We start from the raw sequence: 23,457 nt of genomic DNA on the forward strand, positions 1-23,457 counted from the left end.
ACTCCTCCAAACTGCAGACTCTACAAAATTCTACACATTTCTGTCTAGCAGACACCAGGAGAGCAAACCTTATTACTAGGATACTGAACTTACAACTAAGACCTAAACTAGTGTTATTCGCGAGTTTGACTAGAGGTATGTAAGACATTCAGGAAGACACGAAGACACACCTACCAGTTTGTCCATGGCCTCTGTCCTTCTGTTTCCTGAAATGAGGACATAAGACAGCAGCAAAAGATGGCCCTGCACAGCACTGCTCCTGCAGGGACCTTGAGACTTCTCACAGGTGATGAGACTGTGCCCAACATTCCCTTACTCTACTGCAGGCCTACAGCGGGACGCTCAACATTCTAAAGTTAATCCTGTGGTTAAAAAGAACTTCAGGGAGCGCTTGTTCATAATAGAGAGATAGAAGGAAGGAAGGGAGGGAAGAAGGGAGGGAGGGACAGAGGGAAAGAGAGAGTGAAAGGGAGAGAAAGGGAGAGACGGGGAGAGAAAGAGAGACAGGGAGAGAGACAGAGAGAGAAAGAAGGAAAGAGACAGACAGACGCGGAGTCTGCAATGATAGACAATCAGATTCTTGTTGAGAAGTCTAGGGATGAGTGACCAGCAGAGACTTCCACAGAAGAGCTGTCATTTACAGTAACGTAAGGCTGTTTTCTGAAGTTGGTAGCAAAATTCAGAAAACCAAACAATTGCTCAGATGGCCTCTAATTTAACTGTGTAACTAAATATTCTAGGAAACCTTTGACATTGTAAGACTGAAACTGTATCACTCTCAAAACAGTCCTGTTTTCTAAACACAATGTCTTTTCGATTTAGACTCTGATTCACGTGGTTAAAGAACAAGTACCCCCTTACCAGAAGAAAAGACTGAAATGGACTAATATTTTCTTAGTCCAAAATATTCCATTCTCTTAGAGTCCCAACTCCTCTGGGAGAGTGGAGATGCGGTGGGGGAATCCAGCAGTTAGAAGACGCCTTTGCTCACCACTGCCCGCATCGGCTGTCCAGGCACACCTTTCCTCCTTGCCAGAGGTAAGGCCAGAAACTGATGCTGCAGGCCTGCAGCCATTCCCCATGCTGGCTGAATGCCACTGCCTGCCCCGTAAGGAATGCAAGTCACCATACTATTGGTGATCTTCAGACGTTAACCCTCCTTTCCTTAGTAAGAAGCAGGGGAGAATGACAGATGCAGAGCACTGTCACCTACTTAGCAGCCTGTCCCTTAAATGAGCAGCTACCACGTCTGCTTCTCGTGTCACTGTTCATTCAGTGTGTCTGCTGCCACTCAGGGGACAGCACTTCTCCGTGCTGGTGATGAACGATGAACAGGCCCCAGAAAAAGGGAAAAGTGTTCATCTTCATTAGAGCGGGACAAGGATGGAATGAAGACAGGACAGAACACAGACACATGTGCAGCAGACGGGAGACTGTAGGCCGTGCTTGCTCTGATGGAGTAGCCAACTGTGGCAGCAGCCAGAAACTCGGTGTGTTTTAACACCTGCAGTGAGGAGGCAGCAGAGCTAATCTCAGTTGGCCGTCTCCATGGGGTAGCAGTGCCAGGCTGCAGGTGCTGGAGGAGGACGCTGCAGTTGTTTGGTTGTTTGGTTGTTTGTTTTTTTGTTTGGTTGGTTGGTTTTGCACACTGTCAGCATTCCCACCCATACAAGAAGAAGGCTTTGTTGCTCCCAGGCCTTGGCATCCTAGCAAGGCCTCGCCCATGTCAGCAGTACACACTCTCTCAGGGCTCTCTCTGCCCCCCATGTTGATTAACAGCAATGAGTATTTCAAATAAAGAAATAATGCCTGATCCGTTGTGAAATAAGACTCCCAACTGCACAGATATAGTCAAATACATGCTGTTTATTAGCAAAAATGGTCCAAAAGAGAACTTAGCCAAAATTATGCAAAATTTTAAAAGTTGGTTTTAGTTGTATTGCTGCTTGAGGATTTTAGTCCCTGAGTACGATTTTAATTTTTCTGGAACAGGATTCAAAACAAACTATTCAATGAAAGGTTTTGATAAGAACTCTTCCTTTTTCATTCTGTCAAAAGTAAGGCGGAAGAAGCAGGCCTACTTTCCCAGGATATGTGTGTGCATGTGTGGGTGGGAGGAGAGACATTTACAAAGGCAAACCTTTCAAACAGGAATGCATTCTCTGGGGGAAAGGAGTTACTACTGTGGCCACATCATTTACTAAAAGTAATCTTCTAGCCCCTCCAGCTCCATCTCCAGGGAGGAGTCTAGGGAGGCCAGGGCGGCCGCGGCGTCCCTGGTCTTCGGGGCACTGGGCTTGTGCTGCGGTGCCTCTGGCTGGCTGGCTTCCCTCTTGTTATCTTTGCCACCACTTAGGATCCGTTGACTCTCAAGAAAGAACTGATTCGGGTGATTCAAAGAAAAGCCACAGTCGTCCACCTGCCCAAGGAAGCAGATTGGCACCATGTTAGTACGTAGCAGAACTAGAAATAAAGCTCTCTGTGCTGTCCCCACCCAGCTCACAGCTGAGGACCTGTGATGTGGGTCTCAGCTGCTCCCACTCCTGACCCCATGCAGTGGAACTTCAGCTGAAGATCCCTCAAGCATCATGGCTATACCTGTGTATGCTCAGCCCAGACCTCTGCAGATGGCTCTGATGCCTATCCACTACCTCCTCAACAGACTAGATGACTCAAACCTGCTCAGACGCGCATCAAACGCACTGCTTCCCGCCTCTGCTCACAGTAACTGAGCTGCAACGTTGTGGATGACCCCCCAGTCCTCCGCATCCTGCGCACCCTCAATTCCAATGTCTGTTGACGAATACTCAGAATAAAATATAACACTGCACAGGGTGGGCTGGAAGTGCAGCTCAGTGGTGGGGCCCTTCCCTAGAATGTTCCACCTGGGCTCTGGCCTCTGCCCAACAGTAAGAGTCTGGGAAACATGCCTGGGCAAGTCTCTATGTTACAATGGCCATTAGTGCACACGCTCCTGTGTCCCTAGGCCTTAGCAAGAGGCATAGTTCATCTCGGGCCAAGCTTTCTCGAAGTGGTATTGAAATCTTTGTTCTGATTCTGGTCCCTGGCACCAGTGTACTCAGAGCTGAGGTCTTCTTATGTTAACTTGGGGCATCCTGTAATCCATCCTGCTGTAGAAAATCTTCTCTTTAAACTTAGTGGAAACCTAAGGGTTTATGCTATTTCTCTTCCTCAAACACAGAACCTTGAGAATTAGCTCGTATTTCTCATTACTCTGTGCCTTTAGCGATCACAAAGAACAGAGGGGCAAATAATAGTACTCTAATTTTGATCCTAAAATTTACCAGTGATGACAAAAACATCTTTCTCCTTATCAGCAAGTTTTTACTGTGTGCCAGGTATCACAACCACATTCTGCGCCGTGCACTCAGCTAAAGTGTCAATGGTTTTCAGGGGTTTTAGGTCACACAGCGGAGAAAGAGGGGTTAAGGATCTTGCCCAAGATTACATCGCCAAGGATGGAGCTGGGGTCTGCATGACTGTCCTTGAGCCAAGGTGAAAGTGCTGCAAACACACATCCATTCTGTTCTGGGCTCGACGCAGTAAATATTCATTAGATCCCTGCTGTGTGCAGGTGAGCTGAAAACTGGGAAGTCGTTTAGGTTCAGTGTGTGGCAGGCATGATGTAACGGGGACTTCTACCTAAAATGTGGCCCTCTAGTCGCTTTCTTCAGCTCAGTTAATGGGCTGGACTGCGGCTGGGCATCACACAACCTCAGGTGAACCCCGACCTTCCCATCTGCAGTTACAGACGACACACAACCTGAGGTGAACCCGACCTTCCCATCTGCAGTTACAGGCTACACACAACCTCAGGTGAACCCCGACCTTCCTGACTGCAGTTACAGGCTACACATAACCTGAGGTGAACCCCACCTGTCCCGTCTGCAGTTACAGATGACACACAACCTGAGGTGAACCCTGACCTTCCTGTCTGTATTACAGATGACACACAACCTGAGGTGAACCCTGACCTTCCTGTCTGCAGTTACAGGCAACAACAGACATCACTTGGCTTGAACTTCCCTTGATTTAAAAAATGTGGTATTTTCATTTGCTATTTTTAGATTAGAAACCATTATGCTATGTCTTATTTATCTTACTATTTATTTACTTATTTGTTAAAGACAGTGTCTGTTTCTACGTCTTTGACAATGTGAGCCTGGCTGGCCTGGAATCTGTAACTCTCCTGTCTCGGTCTCCTGAGCGGCTGAGGCCACAGGTTGGTGGCCCCATGCCTTGGCCACTGCACTCTGTTGTGAGCTCACTTGCACACAACAGGGATCTAATGAATATTTACTGAGTCAAGCCCAGAACAGTCAGTCATACACTTCACATCTCACTACATACATGGCTCATTATATACATGGCTGTGTTATAAGCAGTAGTTTTTCAGAACACAAGAATGCATTTGACTAAAACTAAGGAAAACCACATGGAAACTAGGGGCCACAGATAAATGCCCATCATGCTGGTGAGGCGGATGAGACGGTTTGTGAGCAAGGCTGTCCGAGCTGGGGTAGACAGAGAGGGCGAAAGCCTGGGGGAGGGAGGCAGGGGGTGCAGAGGCCACAGAAGGTGAGCAGGGTGACAGGGGACGGCCTGGGGAACAAGTGCAGCACATGGCCTGGTATAAAAGGCGCATGAGAGAAGAAATGAGCATAGAAAGACTGGCGGGTGCCACACCTCGGAGGTCCCGGGAAGTCAGGGACTCTCCACACATAACTCTCTAGGCGTAAGGGAGGTGGAACTGTAAGAGGCCCTAAGGAAGAGAGGGTGTGATCAGATCTGGAAACAAAGTCTGCTGGATCAATCTGGACTGGGAGGGAGATAAGGAGCCCTGTGTCTCAGAGTCAATCCTCAGTAGGTGGAGGAGGACCAGAAAAAGGGGACTCCTTGATGAGAAGCTCCAGACTTTGTTAGCAGCTAAAGAAATGTCGGGCCAGTCATTGATTACTGTGTTAAGTGATGGGAGATACACACACACACACACACACACACTGTATATATAAAGATATACATGTCTTTACCCAAATCACCAAGAAAACAATCTTTTTAATGAGGAAGCTGCTTAACTTCTAAGTGTTTCCTCCATGTTCTATGATAAATTTATAATTTTATTAATAATGGCATAATTTATGAACTTCTTTATTATGTCTGATTTCATCCAGTTTCTGAAAGACCTGATGTGTTTCATAAGAAGTTCAAACATTTCAATCAAAAAGTGTCCATTTTATCAACAGAAAATCAGAAACCAGGAGGACACTATGGTTCCTTTAAATTGAGCCCCTCATGTATAGACTGGCAAACTAATGCCTACAGAGAGTAAATAGCTTACTCAGTCGTCAAGCTAGTAACTGAATGTATTTAAATGAAGATGTATCTCCAGCTACAGCACTCATCGGTACTCACCGGGCTCAGTTATCATAGAAATACCTGCACATCACTCTTTACTGGAGCCCTATTCACAGTAGGTAAGCTATGACCAACCCAGCGGTCCAGCAACCAAGGGATGGATAAAAGAAAACGTGGTGCACACACACACTGGAACATTTGTGCGCATCGTGAATGAAGTTATGTTGTTTGCAGGAAACTGGAGGCTGGAGCTAATCCTAGTGAGCAAATTCCAGTGTTTGTGGTTCCTTTACACGCACGTTAAAATCGGGTATGTGTTTATGAAAGGAAACATGAGACTGTCGGAGGGAATGAAGGGCTAACAAGAGGGTACGAAGGGGGGGGGGTGCTCAAAACACAACACATTGAAAACATCCTGCTATACACATACAGTACCACATACAGACAGAATTAAACAAAACACATTATGAGACTGAGGCCTTTGGGCTAGAGCATTTACATTTCTGGCCATATACAAAGTCAAATAAACTGACAATGTTTTATAAAACTTAAATATTATTTTGTAAAGCTTTACTTCTTTTTATGTGTGTGCATGAATGTTTTGCTTGCAGGTGTGCAAGCGCCCACAGAGAAGGAACCCAGATCCCCCAGAGCTGGAGTTAGACACTTGTGAAACTTGTGGTGCTGGGGACCAAACCGGTTCTCTCCAAGAACCACCAGAGTGCTCTTAACCACTGAGCTGTCTCTCTAGATCCCTTAAAGATTATTTTTACAAAGATAATTTTACAAAAATAATGTAATGCCTAGAAAAATAGTAATATAAGGAGGATTTTCTTTCTCTTTGTAATATGAGGGATTGATTTTTCAACGCTTTGCTTCAAGTTGTTCAAGTATTCAATAAAGTCATCATAACAGATGATGACAGAACTAAACTGAAGTTTCAGAATTCATGGTGAATAGCAGAATTCAAGGCTCTACTGCCCCCTTTGGTACTACGAGTCTCTGGGGGGGTGGTGGGGGGAAGAGGTTTCAGATATAAAGCATGTAACTTATTAACCTGGAAGGTCCACAGACCCGGTTAGAACCAGAGCCAGGTCAGCACAGCTGGTGACATTGTTTTACAGGATGCATAATAAATATCAAATTTTATCTTCAGAGAAATGGAAATCCACAGAGAGGTCTTTAAAGCAGGTTAATGAAATAATCAAATTCCATTATTGTAAATATCACTCCCTGCTGTGTAAAGGAGGAAGAAGTGAAATGGGGCATGTGTGGATTCTGAGAAATTACTTAGGAAGCTATGATGGGGTTCTAAATGCAAGATGGTGGTGTGGCTTCTAGCCCATGAGCTCACACCATTAAAGACATTCATGCACATTTCATACACCCCATTTAAGACTTTAGAAAAACGTGGTAGGTTTTCACAAGACTTCTATAGCAATTTATACGATGGGGAAGAAGCTATGCTCTACTATTTGGAAAATAAGCCTCCAGTCAATATTCCAAGGGATCAATTTCTAAAGAAGCCATTTTCAGTTCCGACTCAGAGGCTAACCTAGGTAAGGCCTGGCGTTTCCACTTGCAAAGCTTACAGGAATGCAACTGTCTTGAACACCTCTTGGGGACTGGAGAGACAGTGGCGAAGAACACTGGCCGCTCTTCCAGAGGACCCGAGTTCCATTCCCATCACCCACATGGCACCTCACAACTGTCCACAACTCCAATTTCAGAGACCCTCAGACAGACATGCATGCAGGCAAAACACCATTGCACATGAAATACAAAACCAAAAGCCACTGAGGCAGACAACTTTCACGAGGTCAGTTTCTGACAGCCACTGGAGGAATCGACATACTCTACACGATGGCTTCCACACAAATAAGTCTCCCATGTCTGCCACAGCTACCACAGAAGGGAAAAATGGGAGCAATGCTGTTTACCTATGGGGTGTTCGGGTTTTAATCAAGAGGTTCTGTGATGACAGCCTGGAAAGAGGCAGCTGGTGTTACCACAGAGCCATATGGAGCCCTCTCGGGGCTGCTGCAAATGGTATCAATTAGAGAGCTCATTTTCAAAACTTGCACTTGAGCGAATTTCATCACAGAGACCTGGGGAAAATGAACCCAGAGGTTTACAGGGGAGGGAGACGGGTTGGCAGGAAGTGAGTAATAAAAATAGATTCTATTTTTACACTATAAAAATAACAAATGAAAATATCTGCATTTAAAAATCTATAGGAATAGATCTAGTGAATACAAACCTATTTCATTGGTTTACACATAGTCTAAGCTACACTATTAGTAGATCTGAAAGGATTTCAATGCACATCTTCAGTTAACTAAAGCAGATTTTAAAACAGGCAATTGTAGTCCTAGTTATGCCAGACACCACAAAAGCACGTTTAAGAACTCAGTGAGGGGGGCGCGTGTGAATCACTTGGTACAGTGCTCAGAAGGTAGAGACGGGGAATTCAAGGTCATGCTTGCGCTATAATAACTGAGGCCAGTCCAAGCTATATTAACTAAACAAAACAAACAAAAGGGGGCATAATTTAGTATGACTCCGTCTTAAATCTAATTCATTTTTATTTTTTAAATTTTTCTTATTTTAAAAAATAAAGATGAAATAGAGGATCTCAAAGTTTGGAGGCTTTTTACTTAAAAGGTTCACAAATGATTGAGAGCATATATGAAATTAAAAGTCTCAAGCAAAGCAAGACCTAATGTGTAGTACTCTCCTCTAAGATTAAAATGTTTCAATTGGGAGGGAAACCTGTAAGACAAAGATGCTAAAATGTGTGTGTGTGTGTGTGTGTGTGTGTGTGTGTGTGTGTGTATGTGTGTGTGTGTGTGTAGGGGGTGTTATGACCCACGACTGGATGTTCTAAGAGAAAGCTCCTTGAGACTCGCATGTTAAAGGGGATGAACTATTCCACCCTGCAGGGAAGCGCCTTAAACCCAGGAAGGCAATGATTCAATAAGCTTCAGAAGTCCCTGAAACTGACCAGATTTCCTGGGTCCGCTTCTTCTCTAAGCAGGCATAGGCTATTAGCACTGCCCGAGACTCTCAGAGAAGCTAAGATTTCTGGAAGAAGCAGGTAAGCTAAGCTGACCAAAGGAAGTCAGGACCAATCAAGGGACCTAAAGAAGCCTGAGACCAAATGTGCCCCCTGGAAAGGACACTCACATCTGCTGAGCTGCCTGCAGGTTGTATAGTATGCCCCAGGTTTCCTAAGTTTTTATTCATGCTGGGATGGGCTTTGGTGATGCTGCTCTTTGAGTAATTTCTGCTCTTGTAGGTAACCTTCACCCATATTCCTGTGTAACCCCAATGAGACTCACTGGTTCACCAAGTTAGACTTCGGTGGTATCTACACATTGGTCTGTTGTTGGTCCCTGTTTGGGTGAATACACATTTGTTCCCATCTTCCCAGGACCTGCCACAAGTGCTCATGGAGCAGGGCACTCAGGGCTGGTGCTGACCCGGGAACACCACACAAGTGCTCACGGAGCAGGCATTCAGGGCTGGTTGCTGAGAAGCCGAGGCATAGGATGCTATGTGGGTCCTGTCGTGATCAAGCTAAAGAAACTTGGTTGTTGCTTACATTTTTTTATCAAGTACTTCAACTTTTATAAAAATAAGTTGTTTTATGCCAAGGGTAATATTTCCAACTAGATGCAGAAGACAGGGTTCATGGCAGGCCCGTCTCTAGCTCTAGATGTTCCTTGGGTCAGTGGAGGCAGGTTGGAGTGGGGGATTGGAATTACAGTTCCCCATACATAAGCCATAGTTTATGAGTTAGAGCCACTAACCTTGAAAGTGCCTCAGTATTTAGCATTTTCCTGTCTAGAATCACCTCAAGATTTCTTTCAACTCTAGTACCTGATATAGAACATGGCCGGGCTATCAGACCTTTACTGACTTAGCACAGGTTCACATCCATGTTCCATTCCAACAAGAACTTCCCAGGCTGCTCTGTTTCTCCATGCTGTGCTCATTAGTGTATTACAATAGTCCCTGGCTGTGGGGCTCAAAGACCTTAGAAATATGCCGGGTATGCAGTAAGGGTTCCACAAAGGCAGGTTCATTTTATTTATCATTTAAATTATTGATAAGACGATTTTCCTATGAACACTTATAAATTCAGCAATTATATAAGGCAGAATTTTTTAAAAATCTTTTGACAAAGGGTTGGTAGGGGGACAGGATAGGAAGTTTTTGGAGGGGAAACCAGAAAAGGGATAACATTTGAAATGTAAATAAAGAAAATATCTAATAATCTTTTGACAACTTAATAGAAAATATGAATATAAAATTTAGCTAAGTAGCGACAATGAGTCCAACAAATGCAGCTCCTCACTGGGGAGGCACAGGACACCACACTCCACAGCAGTACACACAAGGACTCAGTGACAAGCTATTTCGGGAGGTGCACGGACCTCCAGAGCCTACTCTTAGATGTGTGTTCTGGGTTAGGAATCCAAATTAATGGCTGTAAATGAGGGCTCAGTGGGCTGGATTTATGCTAGAGATATTCTTTGTTGGTTTGCATAGAGCTGTGAATTTTGTCCACAGGAATGCCTGTAGCGGGCACTCATTCTCCAGGGTACCACCTGCAGGCCTCTCGAGCCTGTGGTTCATGCTTCCATTTCAAGCCCCACTGTGCCAGCCGGAAGTGCTCAGGGCTGACCTACATTTCCCTTCAGGACTTCCAGTACTAAGGAGGCAGGCAAGGTCATCATCCCATTTCTTGATTCCTTTGCAGTTACATGTAACTGTTTACATGTAGTTACATGTAAACAAAGGTTCTACATACAAACATATGAGACCAGAGAAGCAGGTTAGACTAATATCAAGTAGCAGACACAAATATATCAGACGTTCTTTGAGAAAAGCGCCATTGGTTCTTCTGGACAGGTATAGCTAAGGTTCCAGATCTAAAGTGTTGAAGAATTGGCACACTGAGACCCCTGAGTCAACTCTGGCCCTCTTTATAGGTCGTTGGGTCTCCGCCTTCTTAATGCTGTTAATACAATTCCTCATGTTGTGGTGAGCTCCAACCATAAAATTATTTTCATTGCTACTTCATAACTCTAATTTTGCTACTGTTATGAATCATAAGTAACTGTGTATTCCAATGATCTTAGGCAACCTCTGTGAAAGGGTCATTCAACCCCAAAGGAGTTGCGCATGGCCCACAGGCTGAGAACTGCTGTTAAGGACCAAGTTGTGTATGCTCACAGCTATGAACATATATCTTCTATGATAGCTTTGGCCATGCTGTAGCACTGATGACTAGTTCTGACAGACATCATAAAGCATAAAAGGTTCCAGTCGGCCTCTTCACCAAAAACCTTAACAACCTTGAACCCAGACGTGGTCAGTGTGGTCTGCAGTGTGCTCAGATCTGCTTATGACACATCTTCCTCATCATGGTCCTGGTTTTGTACGGCCCATCTTAGTTGTCTGGTCCTTCTACAAACCTTGTACGTTACTTAACACCATGCCATTATAAAAGCATCAAACAGAACACAGAGCACAAGCCACAGACAATCAGTCTACAAAGCTAAACGATCCACTTACACTATGCGTCATCTCGAAGTACTTCTGACAGGCTACTTGGTAATGACTTCCTTTTACCAGATCCAAAATCTAAAATGAGTGGGGAGAGAAAGAAAAAACACAAGTTAAGTTTCTTCTAAGTTACTATTGTTGGCCTTCTCATAATCGTCATTCCAAATAGGAAACTCAATGAATAAATCCAGTAGTGTGCTGTGCTCCTGCAGCCCGGACAGTGCAACAATGCCGAGATTATCCAGAAGTGGTGCAGCTCAGCATTGAAACACAGATGGCAGGGATAGAGAGTGAGCTTTCTGACCTGCTGCCCAGGGCTTTTAATAACATTGCTTTGACCACAAGATGAGAACAGATCCTGGTATTTTTATTTTGATGCTTACTGTCAGCATATCATACTGCAAGATCTTTTTTTTAAGAATCCTGTAGCTGTGAATCTATTAATCTGATTATGGAGCCACGAAGCAGTCAAACACTCTTACTTTCACACCCCCTGTTTATGCAGACACAGCACTTACACTGCTGTGACTCTAACAGGAAAACCCAACTAAAACGTTCTAGGCCAGCATAGAGAGGCAGCAGCGGCTACCTTCAGAGAGCTTGTCTACTGTGTAATGAAGTCACATTTAGTAACAGCTCAGCAGAATGTGAGTGTGAAGAGCCTATCCTGAGCATCTATCAGGATCGCCATCCTGTCTTCTGTAAACACAATTTCCCTTGCAATCCTACTTCACACAGTCTCACGGTCAGCACAGTGCACTGGTCCTGACGTTTCCTGGTCCTCTGACATGCCCAAATAAATAAAATATATATTTGAGCCATGTAGCAAGCACAGAAGAATGCTGGAAGGAAGAGCTAACCTCAGATGAAGGGAGAGGGGACTCTGGAGAAAGGTCCACTTGTACCTGCTCCAGGAGGCTAGCCTTCCTGTCACAAGGACAATGACACCGCCCAGAAGTTCTGGTGCTCCTCCATGGAACATCGCTTTACAGTTTGTGACAGAACACAAGAAAATCACAGTTGTAAAAGGGGCATCACACACCAGCAAGACTTTGTTAAAGGATTGTTTTCTTCTGACTGTCTTATACCCAAATTTTATACCACCTTCAATTAACATTCATCTGAAAAACTTGTGTAAATGTCGACCTGTCACAGAACCCAGGATTCTGTCTACCTCTAAGACACATTTTTCCTTAATTAGAGAAAAATGAAAAAATAAATTAACTAATTAAGAATGAATGACAATAAATAAAAAAAAATAGTCATAAATGTTGTACGTGACACCAGCTCTTAGAGCTTACGTCCCAATGCTTTCCCACAGCCATTAAAGCTGTGTAACAATGAACCTGCACTTAAGTACAGATAACAACAGCAGACTAGCATATACAAACTGTCACTTCAAAGACTTCAAATGCAAATTTAAGATCTGATGCCATAAATTACCTTAAGATGAAATTAATTCGCAAACATAAAGTTGAACCATGGGTATATTTATGTTCCTTTCACGTAAAACTAAAACAAGAGACTGGTGCAGTCCACAACTGGCTAGGTCTTCTGAAATCAATGAATCCCCAACAGACCAGCCTGATCCAGGTAATCTGTGATTAAGACTCCCCCCCACTAAAGTCTGGCTTATGTCAAGCTGTCAGTTAAAGCTACCCAGCACGGGTGGCTATCCACATGCAAAAAATTAAAGTGAAAAAAAAAAAGAATGTAAGAAATGAAGACTTATGAACATGGCTGGCTCTCTCTACCACCACCCACACTACAAAAGAGACTCTTCTGTGACAGAAATATTTTGGTTCGAAATCACTCACCCATCTATTCCTAACCACAGCACAAGCATATTGGAGATGAATAAAAGGTTTGTTTAACTTTAAAGGTCTGGTGAAGCAAAGACAATATTGGGTTTTTGTTGTTGTTACTGTTTGTTTTCTAGCAAGAAAAACCGACAAGTTTAGACTAAAGGAGGTGAAGCGGAGGAAAACTCGAGCCAAGGAGAATGCTAGGAGATGGGCACTTTGAGGTGACTAGGGAGCACTGTCCAATGCTGTTTTCATTTCAGAGAAGAATTGCATCCTGTTAAAACAAAGTTGCCTAGGGACAGGATCGATTTTACAAAGAATTAAGAAATCATGTGCAGCTTAACCTAGCTTTCCATAGAGGACTATACAAACAACTTGTAGGGTTTCAAAATTAAAGAGAAAATGCGCAGCCACCTAAGCACGCTATCATTAAGAATCCAGATTATGGTCTATACCACTGAGATGCAGGCCGACAGGAGATCTCTCAGGGCTGAGGTGAACTGGCTTTCTCCGATCCAGCCTCCTAACTGGAAAGACAGCCTAGGACAGAATGCATTTTCCAGACCCTGGGCCTGGCCGGTGGATCCCACCAGGATGAGAACCGAGGTGGTGGTGGTGGGAAGCACTCAGACTTGGGATTGAAGCATTCCCTAACAGGCAGGCACTGTTTCTAAGAGGCAGGTACTTCACAGGAAAACGTCCAAGCAGAATGAGTCCTGATGCTTTACAACAGAGCACTACACATCTCTCAAACTACCCTCCTCAAACGCTCTCCTAAACATAATGAACTAGGTTTTTAAAAACAATTTTTTAAGTGAATGACTTGAACTCTTCAACAACAGGACACAAGGCACATACAAAGCCTTTTCATTTTCATTTATTAGTTGTACAAACGACTTTTACTATGACGCTGGTAGATGTGCATAACAGGCTCTGGTCATCTTCTGTCCCTTACCCTGCTTCCCTGTCTCCCACTCTCCCCCTCCATGTTATCGTCACTGCTCTTGTTTAACCCTGACTGTTACACACACATACACATAACCTTATCTATGTACACACAGGTAACTTTATCAATAGTGTTTGTCCTCTTACTGAGGCTTGTATGTATAGTATATGCTTTTAGGGATGACACTCGGTATTGGATAAACAAGCTCAGGGGCTCCTCCCTGGGGAGACTGACTCTCCCCCTCTCGGCAGCCATTAAGGGCCTTGTGAGATCTCCCCATCAATGCTGGCATGTGAGCTGCTGTTCACATTTCCTGAGGGTTTTGGATATGTGTGTGTGTGTGTGTGTGTGTGTGTGTGTGTGTGTGTGTGTGTGTGTGAAAGAGGGAGGGATAACACAGTTGTGGCTTATACAGCTGTGATGTAATGTGATTCTGGTGTGATAGCATTTGCCTATGTAGTGTGACATGATGCGGGTTTGCTCTTAATTTTGTTGAATTTTTCTGACATGAACATCACTATTAAACAATGTTAAGACAGTTAGCAAGACAGGCATGAATACAACAGTTGGTGGACTGAGGTGCTTCAAGGCCAGAAATATAAAGTTAGAAATGGAAGGGAAAACAAGATATGCCCCAAAACTCTAAGTGTGTGATAAAAAGCACAATAATAAGTTCAAGAAATCCAAGAAAGGCCTAAGAGACTCTGGGGATCAGAATTTGGGTCGGAATCAAAGTGTCCCTACGGGTAAGGAACTGAGAAAGACAGATGGCACAGTCAGGCACAGTGCTTCTCAACAGGGTTCTTTTCCAGCATAAAGTCTCAGGAGCACAAAAAGATCACTCCCTGTGTGAGTGCACCCTGCGTGAGTGTGCCCTGCATGAGTGTGCCCTGCGTGAGTGCGCCTTGGGTGAGGGCACGCTGCATGAGTGCATGTGGTGCTACCATAACAGGATGCTCAAAAGAGGGTACCGATTTACTACAGGTTTATTAGCTCACGTGTTGAAGGCTAAAGGGCCAAGGTAGTGTAGTTGTATCAGTTTTGCGTCTAAAGAGGATGAAATGGAAGAAAGCTATAGGTATCATATGGCAAGAAAGGAAGCCAAAAGACTCAAGAAGTCATAGCGACCCACCCTCCTGGGACTGTCAGTCCTTCCTAGGGGGTGCCGAATTGCCTTCACTGGTTATCTTCACTAGGCTAGACTCCTCATATGCTCACCACGCGAGTCTGAGCTGGTGCAAACACGGAAACCCTGTGCAGACCATCTACTTCCGAGGATGGCAGGCAGAGATCAGCAAAGAATAAGGATCAGAAACAAAGCGGGCCAGAAACTCAGTCCACATAAAGGCTGCACTCCCGTAGGGAGGCTATAAGAAGCAGACAGTGAGAAGAGGGACCCCACCGGCTGGGGGCTGGGAAGCCGGAGACCAGGGAAGGGCCTGAGGTCTACAGCCTGCTACTCCAGTGGCTGCCGTAGCTCGGAGGGTCCTTTAACAGCCATGACAAAACTCTCCAGTTTCTCCAAAACTTTCCACTCACAAAGACCCCAGAAAAGGCTACTCCTCTTGCAGACAGCACTAATTCCAAACAGCGGCTCCTCAGAAAGCTGGAAGGAGATAAGCCAGAGGCAACTCTTATGCCTGCACAAAGCGCTTTCTAATTATGCTCCAGAAAAATACAACCAAGCTGAACAATCACACCAACCTTGAAAACAAAATTACCAAAGGTAAAATTTCCATGAAGATCTCAGACTGGTGCTCAAAGGGCAGTGAGACACTTGGATTTTCACCTCAGTGTTTATAGAGGAAAACTTCGATGCAAGAGCACCGTTACAGCAGCCGGGCTCTCCATGGCACCGGAGGACAACGTTTGTGTCACAGATATGCCTCAGTTTCCTTCAGCTTCCATTTATCCTCTACTAGGCAAATAAAATCTACCAAGAAGAATTCTAAACTTAAAAAAAAAAATGAAATAATTCAGCTTTTCACCTTCACAAAAAAAAAAAAAAGTTCATCAGTTTGTATTTGCTATGTTTAGCAAGGGAAATTAATTCAAATTTATCCTCAGGACAAGTTACTGGTTATTTCCCTAAGAGAATTATTTTTCCCTTCTCTCTTTTATCATTATTCTTTCTTTTATCTTGATCATGTTTGCCCTTCCTCCAGCTCCTCCAGCTCCTCTCCCCTCCCCACATAACTTCATGTCCTTGTGCCTTCCCTCTTCCTTTGTCTCTGTTCCTTCCCAAAACAAAACATCAAACACATGAAAACCAAAACAAGCAAACAACAAATTAATAAAGAAAAAATACCCATCCACCCCAAACCCCATAAAGTTGGCCCTGCGCTGTCTGAGTGCCCAGGGTGTGACCTGTCCCAGACTGTGGCTGTCTGAGTGCCCAGGGTGTGACCTGTCCCAGACTGTGGCTGTCTGAGTGCCCAGGGTGTGACCTGTCCCAGACTGTGGCTGTCTGAGTGCCCAGGGTGTGACCTGTCCCAGACTGTGGCTGTCTGAGTGCCCAGGGTGTGACCTGTCCCAGACTGTGGCTGTCTGAGTGCCCAGGGTGTGACCTGTCTCAGAGTGTCCTAGTACTGTCTGAGTGCCCAGAGTGTGACCTGTCCCGGATTGTGGCTGTCTGAGTACCCAGGGTGTGACCTGTCTCAGAGTGTGGCTGTCTGAGTACCCAGGGTGTGACCTGTCCCAGACTGTGGCTGTCTGAGTGCCCAGGGTGTGACCTGTCCCGGAGTGTCCTAGTGCTGTCTGAGTGCCCAGGGTGTGGCCTGTCCCAGAGTGTGGCTGTCTGAGTACCCAGGGTGTGACCTGTCCCAGACTGTGGCTGAGTGCCCAGGGTGTGACCTGTCCCAGACTGTGGCTGATTTACCCTGAGGCTCAGCTGGAGGAAATACACCTCCTCTCTTCCAGCAGGCCTCAGTTACAAATAGATTCTCAGTTAGGGATAGGGCTTGGTTCTCACCTCCCTTCTCAGTGCTAGGATCTCTCTGGTTTGCACCTGCTGCCACAGTCTATGTAGCCCAGGCTAGCTTCAAGCTCACGGTCCTTCTGCTTGTGCCTTCATAGTACTGGCACTGCAGACATGCACCACCACACCTAGTAAAGGCTCAACCAAGACGCCTCTGAAGACAGAAGACGTGACCAACCGTCTCCCTGATTTGAATGACTATGACCTCAGACAGCGCTTTGCCAGCCAATCCACACACAGGATGTTCACCGGCACGGGTGGGAAACGGCACTCAAACAAGACAAATAAACATAAATATCAACGCATGGTACAAGTTCCAAGTCTAACTGAGCGCAGGTGCGGCTTCCTCCCACCATTTACTCCAGCGCCTGCCAGTGATGCTCAAGGATGGCTTGGCACAGAGAGCTGCCACCTGCCCAGCCTTGGCCCTGGCGACTGGCGTACTGCATGCACAGCAGCACGTCCTGCACCCAATCAGATGTGCAGCTCATGTGTGCGATTCAAGGTCATCCCGTGTCTTACAGTAGAACAGCCCTGCTTCTAGACTCAGACCTCACAGACTTTCCACTCTACTTCTAAGCATCCTGATTTTGAAAGGCAAGCTTGGCAGAGGTACGGAGTGTGGGACTGCCAGCACGTACTGCTCTGCTTACTTCTCACACACCAGCCATGGCACCTCTGCTGACCTTCACTAGTGAGAACAAAGTCAAGTTTCTCTCTCTTGAAAATACAATTGCATTTGCTTAACGTTGCATGTCAAGAATTTTACTGTTCTCATTTTTTATTGTTTATAAGTACAGTTTTGAGCTGATTTTAATTTTCAAATGTCTTTAAGACCCTCACTGTCACGAGTTACTCCTAAAAGCCATCCCCTCCCCGGCATTCAAGCACCACCATGACGTTAGCTCCATCAGAAAGGTCTCATTAGTGTCACCTCTCACACTATACCTCATGTCTTCAACAGCAACTGGAATAGAGTCATCTCCAAGTTCTTATTTCAGAGTTTGGAAATAAGTGTTTAGGGAAAGAGTGCGTGCTTCACACTGTACACGTGGCGGTCAGAGGACAGCTGACTGTGGAGCTGGGTCGCTCGTTGCACATTTTATACAGTCACCATGCTTGGGTGGCAAGTGTCTTTGCGGTGAGCCACTGTGCAGGCCAAATGGCTTTTCACTAACATTGGGTGAATGTGGTTGTCTCACGTCCTCACTTCCTGCCACTGATTTGAACACCATCCCCCACGTGGCAGACTCGCTTCCGCTCTCCTTCCGACCTGTGACACCACGATTACATGGATTTTTATCAGAGCATTTATCATTCTTTATTCCAGCAAAACAGGTACCAAGAAATTCTTACAAAGCTATTTAAAATGTTGTCTCACATTTAAAATGTAATGTCCATGCAGATTAATGTCAGTGTGCTGTGTTTAGGAAACATCAACAACTAAACGACCTGGGAACTGGAGGAAGAGCCGCTGAGGCCATGGGTAGCACGCCTGCTTAGAGGCATGACCCTCAGCCCTGGCATGCAGTCAACAATCACCGCTCTGCTCTGGCTACTTTCTTGTTTGTCCTGAGAACTCAGAACTGTTGTGCCCCATGATCTTCACGGGCATCGTGACTGTGGCTATAGTAGACAGGTTGGATTTATGTAACAGTACCAAATACCACTCTATCTATATCTATCTGTATCAGTATCTATAAATCTATTCTATCTCTATCAACATTTCTGACATAGAAAAATCTACAGAAAATATATAACTATAAAAGGTACTGTTTTTTTTAAAATACACTTTCTTTGGTTTTTTTTGTTTGTTTGTTTTGGTTTTGGTTTTGGTTTTTTGGATTTGGTTTTTTTCAAGACAGGGTTTCTCTGTGTAGACCAGGCTGGCCTCGAACTCAGAGATCCGCCTGCCTCTGCCTCTGTCTCCCAGAGTGCTGGGATTACAAGCGTGAGCCACCACCACCCGGCTAAAAATACACTTTCTATTTTAAAAAGAATAGTGGATGTTTTCAACAGCCAAGGCAAATGCTATTCAACTTCATGTGTGACTTTTCCTTGAACTATTTATCTTGAATAATATTTTTTAAAAAAATATATAACTATCTCTGGCCTCTAAAAAGGGAAACATATTTTAATACTAAAATTAAATATTTGATGATTTTGTCACAAAACCAACCATATGATCCCAGGTATCACATGTCCTCTCGGCTATTACATCTCCTCTTTTCAGCAGTTCTGCAACTAATGAAATCTATGAATGGAAATGCACGCCCTCCATCCCACCACTGAGGACATTGTCCAGTGCTGCTGTCCAATCAGCAGTAGCCCCTTCACCACAGCAGACACTGTGCCCTCAGTGATGGAGACTGGACGCCATCACCTGTGGCGGGTGCTCCTTATGTGACAACGTGACAATGGCCTTCGGTAGTTCAGATTTATATACACATAAGTAAGGAGCTATGAGATGCTACTGGAGCACTTACCAGCTCTGCCATGAAATCCTGCCAGAGTTGTTCTGAAGCCCTTTAAACTGTCCATTTAAAAGGATTTCTTCATTAAAAGGCACTTACCAGTTTAGATTTAATAGGGTCAGTAATTGCCTGAAAGTTCTTGGACTGTGAAAAACAGTTCCACTAGCCTCCCAAAAAGTACAAAGAACACATACTTCTCCACATTGGATGGCTTTGATGTTTCTTGGAACCACTAATCAGATCCACTTTAATGGATAATATTATAATATTTATATAGTTATACTATAATTATTAATGGTTATGCTGAATCAAAATTCCAAAACAAATATTCCTTCTCTATTGAAAAACACTAAAATGAAAAAGAAATTAAAGACATTCATAAATAGTATGACTTCTACCAAACACTCGAGTAGTTTATCTGTAAAACTGTCAGTTGTAGAAAGCCAAACACAAGTGTATGTAGAAACAAATACTGTGTAAAGTACAATGTGAAGACAGAGCCTAATCACTCTGATAATGAAAAGTCTCGAGTGCTCAAAGTTCAGAGGTCACCATCGAGAGCAGGGCTCTCCTACCATGGTATAGCTCGGGGCACAGCTGGGATTTTACATTTTCTATGGCCACAGATAAAGAGCTCAATGAAACAGACAATATTACATTTAGTAATTTAAAATAAATATGTCAAAATTATTATCATTTCTAGAAGGAAATTAACCTAAAATATGACTAAGCTACTTTACAGTGCTTTTCTCTCTGAGTTTTTAGATGGTGTGCTCTACTTTACGGTACTTTTCTGAGTTCTATTTTTTATTAGATATATTCTTTATTTACATTTCAAATAATTTCCCCTTTCCAGGATCCCCCCTCCCCGAAAGCCCCATAAGCCCTCTTCCTTCCCCCTCTTTCCCAATCAACCCCTTCCCGCTTCCCTGTCCTGGTATTCCCCTACACTGCTGTTATCTGAGTTCTCAAATGGTATGTTTAACACCGACAGTCAGTGGCGTAAGAGCCAACTCTGCCCAGCTCCACAGCAGGGACAGTCACACAGAAGAAATGAGTAAGTATACCCAGGCCTTTCAAGGGCTGCTTTACTAGCACACTGCCTGTCGATACACCTCCAACTGGAGAAATCAATTCAACGGCTAGTCAGCCCGCCCCAGTCAGTCATACATGCTACAACTGTAGTACACGGAGTACTATCTGCTACACCAGGCTATAAACACAGGTCACACATGAAGACCTGACTTCTATAGGTAGAAACCTTCATGATCAGATTCTCTAGTTTTCTAAAGAACAGTATATACATACAAAGAAACAAGAAAGTATAGCTTACTCACTGGAGGAATACACTGTCACCACGAACAACACAAGCGTTCAAAGAGTTAAAAGAAACCAAGAGAATCTCGTAACAAACAATAGAATTTTAAATTCTTAGAAATATAAGCTGTCAAAACCAATCCAAGAGATCAGACTAAACTATAACAAGCAAAATATCAAATCAAAATTTAAAATGAGAAAACAACTGATGGAGAAACCTCAATAAAATACTAGCACGTCTGGACTGCGATTACAGCTCAGTGGTAGGCAGAGTGCCTCTCTGGTATGAGCAGAACCAAAACACAGACGCACAGTTAAAGGATAGAAAAAGACAAGGGCTACTGGACTGACACTACATGGTCCACAGTATGAAAGTCAACTGATGGAATACAGTGCCTTGCTAAAGTGAAGAAAACCAAAAGTCTGTGATCTGCCTCAACAATGCTGCAAGGCACCTGATATGTCCACTGTTTTGGGGAGGTTCAAACAAACCTCCCACATAAGCTAGGAGTGGGAGGGATTTACTTAGAATACTGGCGGGTCTATGAAAACCCACATTAACAGTACACTGTGGGAAGACTCAGGACAGCTCTCTACAGCAGGAACAAGATCAAGACACAGTCTTTACCTTGCAGTCAGCACAGCACTGACTGCTCCTATTTCTGTTCTTTCTTTCTTAGTCCCACACTCCCTCTCAGCGTGACAGCAGGAGCCAGGATTCTGTCCTCGCTTTTCCACAGCCTCAGAAGAGCTGCCTTCAGCTTCAGGCACCATCAATGGCTTACTAGTTATCACAACCAGGACTAGTTATCACAACCAGGACTAGTTATCACAACCAGGACTCCTCCACCTTCTCATAGCCTTCTCAATGTTATAATTGTAACTGGGAGCTGTTGTCGGCCGCTTCTCTAATTAGACATAAAACCACTTTCTCTCTACTGTTCTAATTTCATTACATCTGAAATTCAACTCACTAACTAACTAACTAGGTCTTCTAAGATGCCCGTATCTGCGTATGTGCCATGTCAGGAGCCATCCTAGGGGAAGCTAAAAACTAGCAGGTGATCTTCCTGAGGGTCTGCCTTGGATTCAAATCAATGAATTTGCCCTGGTAGGCAAGACCCATGAGAAATTCATTTGAGGAAAGATTCCTGCTATTAATATGCTTTCTTGTTATTATTAATTGTATATAACAATCACTAGGTATTAGCCCAACCTTTTGAGCATATCTCTGCAGAACAACAAAGATGTCTTGTAATGATGCTATATAAATAGATGATTTCCTAATTCTTAATGGTGAGCCTGTACAAATTCCTAAAATTATATTAGTAATTATTAAGCTCTTTTATAGTAGAACTACTATTAGGTTCTCTCAGATAGTCAAAACTGCAATGAGAACTCTTGTCAGTCTTTAGTGTCAAGACTTAATTGCTTCTGAGATAGCAAGCTGGAATCTAATACTCAGAGCACATTCCAAGAGGTTGTAAAACCATTAACCAAAGGTCTCAGAAAGAGAACTAAAGATTTGCTATAGGTGCTAGGACAGAAGATAAAATATTGACTGGATTTATCTATACAAACCTTCACTAATACCTTAGTCAGAAAAAGTTTTTAACTCTCCATGAACCTGTTGAGCTTGGGACAGATGATAAATGTTTAGCCAGATAATTACTCCTAATGGATATGCAAGTAAACATTCTCTATTGTAAATTTCTTATTCTTCTTGTCCCGCATTTCTTAGCGTTCTCCTTTTCCTCTCTTCCTTAGCCCGGGTCCCCTTGACTGCTTATTCCCTTTGCTTAGAAGCCCTTTTCCCATTTTTCTTAAAGAGCTTTCATAGGAAACTTTTTAGAACTTAGAAATAAATGCTGAAATCACTTTTCAAAACGTTCTTTTTTCCTCTTGGAACTTCAACTAGCAGGCTGGAAGTTAGAGCCCTGCGGTTCCTGCAGAGACAGAACAAAGGCTACTTTACTTAATCTCCTGCTGTTTTATGACAAAGTGCAAAACAGTTTCTTACCTCAGAGGAACTCAGAAGGCAGGTCAGCTACTGAAGTGAAGTGACTTACACTTAAGGCAGGTAAATGTTTTATTATTATACAACCACCCTAAATAACAACTAAGACCAAGTCTTACCTCTACTGACCTCCTCCTCCTCCTCCTCCTCCCCTTCCCCCCTCCTCCTCCTCTCCCTCAAGAAGAACCAACAAGAAAGAACAGCCGGAGCTGGCCCAGCAGCACTGGTTCTATCACCATCACTAGCCTGACTACCAATGACCCTACACACTCCTGTCTTTTACTCATGCCTTTCTGCTTCCAATTCCTGACTCCACAATCAGCTCTTTCAGAAGGTACTTCATAGGCTGCAGACTTGCGTATAGACTTTCTCCTTGCCTAGAATAAGTACCTTAGAACTGAACAAGCAAGCTGAATTAACTAGGCTCAATCTAAACTTTGGACAGTAGCATTTTCTTGTACATTGATTTTTTTCAAATAAAAAATAACTGTCTAAGAATGGGCCATGACTTTGATGTCCCAGTGTCTCCTGGGGCCAGGAAGAAGAGGCTCTTCAGTTCTCTTGAAATCCAAAGCAAGTCCAGACTGCACTGTAGACAATGGTCCTAACAGCATCATGGTACTTTTTAAAAGACAGACTTATTACTAAAAGATGTAATCTCTTGAATATTTTGTTTACAGTTTGTGCATTTGTTACTTAAATTCTTAACAAAATCAAAGCTGCCATCAGACATACAGATTAAACCAAGCAACCACTGATGCCTACGAGAACCTTCATGGATGGACTGCATAGTATCTTATTTCCACTGAATGACCTTCCAAAATGAAAGACTCTGTCATGAATTTTCAGCATCACTAATAGATCTCAATACATTAAACATTTATGTTTTTAAATGAGGCCCTCAACTGATGGAAAAACCAACAAGTTGTGGGTGCGGGATTGCTGCGCTCCTCCCTGCCTAGAGAAATAAG

At 43.9% G+C, this 23,457-nt stretch overlaps 1 protein-coding gene across 1 annotated transcript in view; it reads right to left on the minus strand.

Annotated features, from left to right (window-relative positions):
• Window positions 1-1,846: 1,846 nt before the first annotated feature.
• The window catches only part of Prim2 (DNA primase subunit 2), a 200,383-nt gene continuing 178,772 nt past the window's right edge, over window positions 1,847-23,457 (minus strand). Inside the window, exons 12-14 of the mRNA XM_052191894.1 lie at window positions 17,881-17,951; window positions 10,960-11,028; window positions 1,847-2,419 (exon numbers count right to left, since the gene is read on the minus strand). Coding sequence (XP_052047854.1) covers window positions 2,201-2,419; window positions 10,960-11,028; window positions 17,881-17,951 — 359 coding nt within the window. The 3' untranslated portion in view covers window positions 1,847-2,200. The remainder of the gene's footprint in view (window positions 2,420-10,959; window positions 11,029-17,880; window positions 17,952-23,457) is intronic.

Source organism: Apodemus sylvaticus, chromosome 9 (assembly GCF_947179515.1).
Source record: "Apodemus sylvaticus chromosome 9, mApoSyl1.1, whole genome shotgun sequence".
Taxonomy (NCBI): domain Eukaryota; kingdom Metazoa; phylum Chordata; class Mammalia; order Rodentia; family Muridae; genus Apodemus; species Apodemus sylvaticus.